General features: G+C 58.4%; 1 protein-coding gene across 1 annotated transcript; it reads left to right on the top strand.

Annotated features, from left to right (window-relative positions):
• Window positions 1-9034: 9034 nt before the first annotated feature.
• On the top strand, window positions 9035-10043 carry Ins (insulin). The gene is made up of 2 exons (XM_026413660.2): window positions 9035-9221; window positions 9898-10043. The coding sequence occupies exons 1-2, from the start codon at window positions 9035-9037 to the stop codon at window positions 10041-10043; spliced, it is 333 nt and encodes a 110-aa protein (XP_026269445.1).
• The last annotated feature ends 222 nt before the right edge of the window (window positions 10044-10265 follow it).

Below are 10265 nucleotides of genomic sequence, written 5' to 3'. Positions count from 1 at the left end.
CCTGAGTGCCTCCATGGTGTGTAGAACAGCAGTCCTCAGGCTGTGCCTGACCTAGTGACTCCATGGTGTGCAGAACAGCAGTCCTCAGGCAGTTCCTGCCCTAGTGGCTCCATGGTGTGTAGAACAGCAGTCCTCAGGCTGCGCCTGCCCTAGTGACTCCATGGTGTAGAACAGCAGTCCTCAGGCTGTGCCTGCCCTGGTGACTCCATAGTATGTAGAACAGCAGTCCTCACGCTGCGCCTGCCCTAGTGACTCCATGGTGTGCAGGACAGCAGTCCTCAGGCTGTGCCTGCCCTGAGTGACTCAATGGTGTGTAGAACAGCAGCTCTCAGGCTGTGCCTGCCCTGGTGACTCCATGGTGTGTAGGACAGCAGTCCTCAGGCTGTGCCTGTCCTAGTGACTCCATGGTGTGCAGGACAGCAGTCCTCAGGCTGTGCCTGCCCTGAGTGACTCCATATTGTGCAGGACAGCAGTCCTCAGGCTGTGCCTGCCCTGGTGACTCCATGGTGTGTAGGACAGCAGTCCTCAGGCTGCGCCTGCCCTAGTGACTCCATGGTGTGTAGGACAGCAGTCCTCAGGCTGTGCCTGCCCTGAGTGACTCCATGGTATGTAGAACAGCAGCTCTCAGGCTGTGCCTGCCCTGAGTGACTCCATGGTGTGTAGGACAGCAGTCCTCAGGCTGTGCCTGCCCTGAGTGACTCCATGGTGTGTGGAACAGCAGTCCTCAGGCTGTGCCTGCCCTACTGACTCCATGGTGTGTAGAACAGCAGTTCTCAGGCTGTGCCTGCCCTAGTGACTCCATATGTGTAGAACAGCAGTCCTCAGGCTGTGCCTGCCTGGTGACTCCATGGTGTGTAGGACAGCAGTCCTCAGGCTGCGCCTGCTCTAGTGACTCCATGGTGTGTAGAACAGCAGTCCTCAAGCTGTACTTGCCCTGAGTGACTCCATGGTGTGTAGAACAGCAGTCCTCAGGCTGTGCCTGCCCTGAGTGACTCCATGGTGTGCAGAACAGCATTCCTCAGGCTGTGCCTGCCCTGGTGACTCCATGGTTTGTGGAACAGCAGTCCTCAGGCTGTGCCTGCCCTGAGTGACTCCATGGTGTGTAGAACAGCAGTCCTCAGGCTGTGCCTGCCCTAGTGGCTCCATGGTGTGTAGAACAGCAGTCCTCAGGCTGTGCCTGCCCTGAGTGACTCCATGGTGTGTAGAACAGCAGTCCTCAGGCTGTACCTGCCCTTAGTGACTCCAGGGTGTGTAGGACAGCAGTCCTCAGGCTGCACCCGCCCTGAGTGACTCCATGGTGTGCAGGACAGCAGTCCTCAGGCTGTGCCTGCTCTGGTGGCTCCATGGGGGGTAGAACAGCAGTCCTCAGGCTGTGCCTGCCCTGGTGGCTCCATGGTGCGCAGGACAGCAGTCCTCAGGCTGTGGCTGCCCTAGTGACTCCATGGTGTGTAGAACAGCAGCTCTCAGGCTGTGCCTGCCCTGGTGGCTCCATGGTGTGTAGAACAGCAGTCCTCAGGCTGTGCCTGTCCTAGTGACTCCATGGTGTTTAGGACAGCATTCCTCAGGCTGTGCCTGCCCTAGGGACTCCATGGTGTGTAGAACAGCAGTCCTCAGGCTGCACCTGCCCTGAGTGACGCCATGGTGTGTAGGACAGCAGTCCTCAGGCTGTGCCTGCCCTAGTGACTCCATGGTGTGTAGAACAGCAGTCCTCAGGCTGTGCCTGCCCTGGTGACTCCATTTTGTGTAGAACAGCAGTTCTCAGGCTGTGCCTGCCCTGAGTGACTCCATGGTGTGTAGGACAGCAGTCCTCAGGCTGTGCCTGCCCTAGTGACTCCATGGTGTGTAGGACAGCAGTCCTCAGGCTGTGGCTGCCCTAGTGACTCCATGGTGTGTAGAACAGCAGTCCTCAGGCTGTGCCTGCCCTAGTGACTCCATGGTGTGTAGGACAGCAGTCCTCAGGCTGTGCCTGCCCTAGTGGCTCCATGGTGTGTAGAACAGCAGTCCTCAGGCTGTGCCTGTCCTAGTGACTCCATGGTGTGTAGAACAGCAGTCCTCAGGCTGTGTCTGCCCTAGTGACTCCATGGTGTGTAGGACAGCAGTCCTCAGGCTGTGCCTGCCCTGAGTGACTCCATGGTGTGCAGAACAGCAGTCCTCAGGCAGTTCCTGCCCTAGTGACTACATGGTGTGTAGAACAGCAGTCCTCAGGCAGTTCCTGCCCTAGTGACTCCATGGTGTGCAGAACAGCAGTCCTCAGGCTGCGCCTGCCCTAGTGACTCCATGGTGTGTAGGACAGCAGTCCTCAGGCTGTGCCTGCCCTAGTGACTCCATGGTGTGTAGAACAGCAGTCCTCAGGCTGTGCCTGCCCTAGTGGCTCCATGGTGTGTAGAACAGCAGTCCTCAGGCTGTGCCTGCCCTAGTGGCTCCATGGTGTGTACACAGCAGTCCTCAGGCTGTGCCTGTCCTAGTGACTCCATGGTGTGTAGAACAGCAGTCCTCAGGCTGTGCCTGCCCTGAGTGCCTCCATGGTGTGCAGAACAGCAGTCTTCAGGCAGTTCCTGCCCTAGTGACTCCATGGTGTGTAGAACAGCAGTCCTCAGGCTGTGCCTGCCCTAGTGACTCCATGGTGTGTAGAACAGCAGTCCTCAGGCTGCACCTGCTCTAGTGACTCCATGGTGTGCAGAACAGCAGTCCTCAGGCTGTGCCTACCCTGAGTGCCTCCATGGTGTGTAGAACAGCAGTCCTCAGGCTGTGCCTGACCTAGTGACTCCATGGTGTGCAGAACAGCAGTCCTCAGGCAGTTCCTGCCCTAGTGGCTCCATGGTGTGTAGAACAGCACTCCTCAGGCTGCGCCTGCCCTAGTGACTCCATGGTGTAGAACAGCAGTCCTCAGGCTGTGACTGCCCTGTTGACTCCATATGTGTAGAACAGCAGTCCTCAGGCTGTGCCTGCCCTGAGTGACTCCATGGTGTGTAGAACAGCAGTCCCCAGGCTGTTCCTTCCTTAGTGACTGCATGGTGTGTAGAACAGCAGTCCTCAGGCTGTGCCTGCCCTAGTGACTCCATGGTGTACAGAACAGCAGTTTTCAGGCTGCGCCTGCCCTAGTGACTCCATGGTGTGCAGAACAGCAGTCCTCAGGCTGTGCCTGCCCTAGTGACTCCCTGGTGTGTAGAACAGCAGTCCTCAGGCTGTGCCTGCCCTAGTGACCCCATGGTGTGTAGAACAGCAGTCCTCAGGCTGCGCCTGCCCTGAGTGACTCCATGGTGTGTAGGACTGCAGTCCTCAGGCTGTGCCTGCCCTAGTGGCTCCATGGTGTGTAGAACAGCAGTCCTCAGGCTGTGCCTGCCCTAGTGGCTCCATGGTGTGTAGAACAGCAGTACTCAGGCTGTGCCTGTCCTAGTGACTCCATGGTGTGTAGAACAGCAGTCCTCAGGCTGTGTCTGCCCTAGTGACTCCATGGTGTGTAGAACAGCAGTCCTCAGGCTGCACCTGCCCTGAGTGACGCCATGGTGTGTAGGACAGCAGTCCTCAGGCTGTGCCTGCCCTAGTGACTCCATGGTGTGTAGAACAGCAGTTCTCAGGCTGTGCCTGCCCTGGTGACTCCATTTTGTGTAGAACAGCAGTTCTCAGGCTGTGCCTGCCCTGAGTGACTCCATGGTGTGTAGGACAGCAGTCCTCAGGCTGTGCCTGCCCTAGTGACTCCATGGTGTGTAGGACAGCAGTCCTCAGGCTGTGGCTGCCCTAGTGACTCCATGGTGTGTAGAACAGCAGTCCTCAGGCTGTGCCTGCCCTAGTGACTCCATGGTGTGTAGGACAGCAGTCCTCAGGCTGTGCCTGCCCTAGTGGCTCCATGGTGTGTAGAACAGCAGTCCTCAGGCTGTGCCTGTCCTAGTGACTCCATGGTGTGTAGAACAGCAGTCCTCAGGCTGTGTCTGCCCTAGTGACTCCATGGTGTGTAGGACAGCAGTCCTCAGGCTGTGCCTGCCCTGAGTGACTCCATGGTGTGCAGAACAGCAGTCCTCAGGCAGTTCCTGCCTTAGTGACTACATGGTGTGTAGAACAGCAGTCCTCAGGCAGTTCCTGCCCTAGTGACTCCATGGTGTGCAGAACAGCAGTCCTCAGGCTGCGCCTGCCCTAGTGACTCCATGGTGTGTAGGACAGCAGTCCTCAGGCTGTGCCTGCCCTAGTGACTCCATGGTGTGTAGAACAGCAGTCCTCAGGCTGTGCCTGCCCTAGTGGCTCCATGGTGTGTAGAACAGCAGTCCTCAGGCTGTGCCTGCCCTAGTGGCTCCATGGTGTGTACACAGCAGTCCTCAGGCTGTGCCTGTCCTAGTGACTCCATGGTGTGTAGGACAGCAGTCCTCAGGCTGTGCCTGCCCTAGTGACTCCATGGTGTGTAGAACAGCAGTCCTCAGGCTGTGCCTGCCCTGAGTGCCTCCATGGTGTGCAGAACAGCAGTCTTCAGGCAGTTCCTGCCCTGAGTGACTTCATGGTGTGTAGAACAGCAGTCCTCAGGCTGTGCCTGCCCTAGTGACTCCATGGTGTGTAGAACAGCAGTCCTCAGGCTGTGCCTGCCCTGAGTGCCTCCATGGTGTGCAGAACAGCAGTCTTCAGGCAGTTCCTGCCCTAGTGACTCCATGGTGTGTAGAACAGCAGTCCTCAGGCTGTGCCTGCCCTAGTGACTCAATGGTGTGCAGAACAGCAGTCCTCAGGCTGTGCCTACCCTGAGTGCCTCCATGGTGTGTAGAACAGCAGTCCTCAGGCTGTGCCTGACCTAGTGACTCCATGGTGTGCAGAACAGCAGTCCTCAGGCAGTTCCTGCCCTAGTGGCTCCATGGTGTGTAGAACAGCATTCCTCAGGCTGCGCCTGCCCTAGTGACTCCATGGTGTAGAACAGCAGTCCTCAGTCTGTGACTGCCCTGTTGACTCCATATGTGTAGAACAGCAGTCCTCAGGCTGTGCCTGCCCTGAGTGACTCCATGGTGTGTAGGACAGCAGTCCTCAGGCTGTTCCTTCCTTAGTGACTCCATGGTGTGTAGAACAGCAGTCCTCAGGCTGTGCCTGCCCTAGTGACTCCATGGTGTACAGAACAGCAGTTTTCAGGCTGCGCCTGCCCTGGTGACTCCATGGTGTGTAGAACAGCAGTCCTCAGGCTGTGCCTGCCCCGGTGACTCCATGGTGTGCAGAACAGCAGTCCTCAGGTTGTTCCTGCCCTAGTGACTCCATGGTGTGTAGAACAGCAGTCCTCAGGCTGTACCTGCCCTAGTGACTCCATGGTGTGTGGAACAGCAGTCCTCAGGCTGTGCCTGCCCTAGTGACTCCATGGTGTGTAGGACAGCAGTCCTCAGGCTGCGCCTGCCCTGAGTGACTTCATGGTGTGTAGAACAGCAGTCCTCAGGCTGTGCCTGCCCTAGTGACTCCATGGTGTGTAGGACAGCAGTCCTCAGGCTGTGCCTGCCCTGGTGACTCCATGGTGTGTAGAACAGCAGTCCTCAGGCTGTTCCTGCCCTGAGTGACTCCATGGTGTGTAGGACAGCAGTCCTCAAGCTGTCCCTGCCCTAGTGACTCCATGGTGTGCAGGACAGCAGTCCTCAGGCTGCGCCTGCCCTGGTGACTCCATGGTGTGTAGAACAGCAGTCCTCAGTCTGTTCCTGCCCTGAGTGACTCCATGGTGTGTAGAACAGCAGTCCTCAGGCTGTGCCTGCCCTGGTGACTCCATGGTGTGTGGAACAGCAGTCCTCAGGCTGCGCCTGCCCTAGTGACTCCATGGTGTGTAGGACAGCAGTCCTCAGGCTGTGCCTGCCCTAGTGACTCCATGGTGTGTAGGACAGCAGTCCTCAGGCTGTGCCTGCCCTGTTGACTCCATATGTGTAGAACAGCAGTCCTCAGGCTGTGCCTGCCCTAGTGACTCCATGGTGTGTAGGACAGCAGTCCTCAGGCTGTGCCTGCCCTAGTGACTCCATGGTGTGTAGAACAGCAGTCCTCAGGCTGTGCCTGCCCTAGTGACTCCATGGTGTGTAAAACAGCAGTCCTCAGGCTGTGCCTGCCCCGAGTGACTCCATGGTGTGTAGAACAGCATTCCTCAGGCTATGCCTGCCCTAGTGACTCCATGGTGTGTAGGACAGCAGTCCTCAGGCTGTGCCTGCCCTAGTGACTCCATGGTGTGTAGGACAGCAGTCCTCAGGCTGCGCCTGCCCTAGTGACTCCATGGTGTGTAGGACAGCAGTCCTCAGACTGTGCCTGCCCTAGTGACTCCATGGTGTGTAGAACAGCAGTCCTCAGGCTGTGCCTGCCTTGACTGACTCCATGTTGTGTGGAACAGCAGTCCTCAGGCTGCGCCTGCCCTAGTGACTCCATGGTGTGTAGGACAGCATTCCTCAGGCTGTGCCTGCCCTAGTGACTCCATGGTGTGTAGAACAGCAGGCCTCAGGCTGCGCCTGCCCTGAGTGACTCCATGGTGTGTAGGACAGTAGCTCTCAGGCTGTTTGCCCCCAGTCACTCCACATCGTAATGCAGTAATTTGCCTTGAGCTTCTCCACTTTGAGTTTAAGTGCTGAGGTGGATGATTCTCCACCTTGTTTGTACAATTAAACAACCACCATCTGCCTGGCACAACTGTAAGGCATAAACTGATAAATAAATCAAGTGTGCTAATTGAAATGACCACCTGTGGATTTACTAAATTAATCAGAATCATGTGGTGGATGGATGGGCATATCCAACCCCTCAGGAAAACTGGGCCCACACACTTATGGAACCCACCAGACACTGAATGAAGCAACCTCCTCCCTTAAACCCCCAAAAGAAGGAGCATCATGACTGGACACAGTGGCACCCTGACCCCACCATCTAGTCACTTGTCACAATCCTTGCCCAAGAGAATCACCCCAGGAACAAACCTCCAAATCCCTGTCCTTGGGCTTCACAGGAGCAGGGTTTCTCCTCTCCGTGATGACCACCCTCGGCCCACTTACAGCTGTCACCTGGAGTCGCCATTCCAGGCTGATGCAGTGCTTTGACCACTCGGGACTGTGTAGTCACCTACCTCCGGGTCACCTGAGTGGCTGTGCTCCTATCCCTTTTTTCCTTGTGCTCCTGGCTCAGCACCTGAAACCCTGTGGCCGTCTTAGCTCTTTCTTCGTGTTCTGTGATCTCCTTATATGTCACTGAGTGAAGTTTGACGTGTGACTTGAGCATTATCAATATGAGAAATTGATATTGGAATAAAAAACCCTGTGACTGTCTGGCTTATGACTACCAGGTGGCCCATGAGTGAACCGCCAGGTGGAAGTGGGGAAGCCTGTGAATTTATTGTTATTCAATAAATTCTGACACTGCAGAAAGACACAGGTGGGTTTGGTCTATGTTAAGGTCATAGCTCACTAATGAAACACTGGGATCCTGGGGATGGCCTTGAAGGAGATCTGAGGCCCACTGAGACCCTGATGATGTCCCTGAGTACCACTTGGACCCTGGGGATGGACCTGGGCCTCATTAATACACCAAGGAAGACCATGAACCCTATTCAGAAACTGAGAGCATGTAATTCTTTTGGAGACTCCAGGGTATACAGCAAACTGAACTGAGACCAAAAGCCTTAAGCTCCTCTGAGACCCTCAGGAAGGCCCTCAGTGCCCTTGAGACCCTGGGATAGGGTCTGAGCTTCACTGAGAAAGCTATGCACCCCATTTAAACCCTTGGGAAAGCTCCAGGCTCCAATGAGACCCTGGGGACGACCCTGAACCCTTAGGAGCTCCAGCAGACTGTGAGCCCAGTGAGGTCCTGGGCCAGGCTCATGTTCCTCCTGCCTCCCTGGTCCTCCCTGTCTGACGGCTCCTCTCCCCACTGCAGCAGGCACACTGAGCACCAAGTGTCCTCAGTGGCTAGGTCAGGAATGCCACAGCACGACAGAGCCCCCACAGAGGGCGCCACCTGGTGGAGGCTGAGGCTCATGACCAGGGTGGGGCTGGGGAAGAGGGATCAGCGCTGAGGCAGGGGCAGCAGGGTCAGGAGAGGACATGGGATGCCCCAACTCCTTAGGCTGTGCAGGCTGTGAGGGAAAAGTGTGTCCTGCTGCAAAAGAGGTGTGCAGACAGCAGGCAGAGGGCTCAGGGTCTGTACATCACCCAGTAGAGTCTGGCTGAGTCTCTTTGGGGTTGGGCACTGCATGGGGGTGCACCACAAGGTATCAGCCCAGCTGAGCTCCAAGGGAGCGATGGGGCAGTAGCCTGGCCTGAAGGGGAAGACAGGCAGGGGCTCTCGAAGGAGGGGGAGGGAAGAAAGGGGCCTGGGCTGGGCCGGCGGGGGCTCTGTTGCCCTCACATTGAAGATGGGCAACGGGCCCCACCCCAGGGCCATGCTGCTGGGTTCTAAGGGGCTGGGGGCCTTAGTCCTAGGGTGGGGTGAAGAGTGGGCAGGCAGCATGGAGTGGACACTCCGGGCTCCCCCATCCCCATAACCCTGGCCACCCACTGGGGACTAAACAGGAGGTCCAGGGCCAAGGCACAGGCCCCCCGCAGCTGCCAGCCCTCCTGAACTAGTGTGGAAAACACTCAGCCTGGTCCTCTGGGCTCTGCTCTCCTGGAGGCCTCGGCCCCCAGCTGCGCGCAGGGCCAGCTGCGCCATCACGCCCTCGTGAAGACTAATGAACCCAGGGCCTGAGCGGAGGTGCTGCTGATCAAAGAGCTCTTCCTGCAGACCCAGCACCAGGGAAATGATCCAGAAGATGCAACCTCAGCCCCCTCCCGGCCATCTGCCGACCTCCCTGCACCCTAATGGGCCAGGTGGCAGGGGCAGGGGACAGGGGAGGTGAACTTGGGGCTATAAAGCAAGAAGGGAGCCAGCCATCCTCACCCCTGCAGGAGCAGCTGCATTCTGAGGCGGTCAGTAATCAGGTCTGTGTCCCCCATGCTGGGCCCAGAGCTGCCTAACTGGGGCTCCAGGGTGGCTAGGAGGGTGAGGGCTTCCTTCTGGCACTGGGGGGGGTCCCTCGGCCTGCCTTCACGTTGCCTGTCCCCCAGGTCATCGTCTCTCCACCATGGCCCTGTGGACACGCCTGCTGCCCCTGCTGGCCCTGCTGGCCCTCCTGGGGCCTGACCCTGCCCAGGCCTTTGTCAACCAGCACCTCTGTGGCTCTCACCTGGTGGAGGCACTCTACCTGGTGTGCGGGGAGCGCGGCTTCTTCTACACACCCAAGTCCCGCCGGGAGGTGGAAGAGCAGCAGGGTGAGCCCCCGTCGCACTCCTGTTGACCCTGCCCTGGTGGGACAGAGGTGGGCAGAAAGCTGCTGTCTAGGGGGTGTCCGTGGACTTGCTGGAAGGAAAAGGGAGGCTCTCCTGGTCACTTCCTAGAGGGAACCAGCCCGTTGCGGAAGGCTCGGGGTGGAGGAGTGCTGAACAAGGCCTTTGGGCCACACATCTCCCCTGCTCCTCAGGTGAACGTCCACCCACAGCCCCTTGCTCGGCCCTTCTAAGACGATGTCGGCTCAGGGACAGATTTTATTGACTAGATCATATCCTGGGAGCTGAGGTCTCAGGGGGCCTGGAGGGTGCGGAGTGCCCGTCCACCTGCCTGCAAGCACCAACCCTGGGCTTAGACAGGAGTCCTGCCCCAGGGCTCCTGGGCTGTGGGGACTCAGGATGTGTGGGCAGGCCCTGGGCGGGAACCCGGGGGCAGGCCTATGTGCCACTGCCCTGGGACCAGAGAACAGCTGCAGAATGTGTAGACTCCAGAACCCTGTGTCCATACCCAGAGGCCTGTCCCCATGGACAGTCCTTCTGCCTGGGGCCAGCTCAAGTGGGGATGGGGTAACCCAGGGGTGGGGCAGGCAGGCACGCTGCTGCTTCTGACTGGGTGGTCCTGTGTCTTTCTCACCTCGCTGCTGCCTCTGCCACCCGACAGGAGGACAAATGGAGCTGGGCGGGGGTCCCGGGGCAGGCCTCCCACAACCCTTGGCGCTGGAGATGGCCCTGCAGAAGCGCGGCATCGTGGAGCAGTGCTGCACCAGCATCTGCTCCCTCTACCAGCTGGAGAACTACTGCAACTAGGGCCGCCGGCCGCCCGCCCGCTGCCCACCTGCACCGTCCAATAAACCTGCAACAAGCCCTGAGTGTCCGTGTGTCGGGGAGCCGGCTGGCGGGGTGGGTACACGCGGCCCTCATGCCTAGGCCATGGTGGCCTCTGAGGGCTTACTGGTGCTCTCAGCAGAGCCTCTTCCCAAGCTTTGTCCTTGCTCACTGGGCATCAGCAGGGGTCCACGCTGGCCCAGG

This window comes from Urocitellus parryii, chromosome 4 (genome assembly GCF_045843805.1).
Source record: "Urocitellus parryii isolate mUroPar1 chromosome 4, mUroPar1.hap1, whole genome shotgun sequence".
Classification (NCBI taxonomy): Eukaryota; Metazoa; Chordata; class Mammalia; order Rodentia; family Sciuridae; genus Urocitellus; species Urocitellus parryii.
This window is presented reverse-complemented; position numbering and strand designations above follow the sequence as displayed.

Coding starts and splice junctions, on each gene's coding strand:
- Ins (XM_026413660.2), top strand. CDS start 9,035: ATGGCCCTGTGGACACGCCTGCTGCCCCTGCTGGCCCTGCTGGCCCTC. Junction 9,222..9,897: donor GGAGGTGGAAGAGCAGCAGG/GTGAGCCCCCGT, acceptor GCCACCCGACAG/GAGGACAAATGGAGCTGGGC.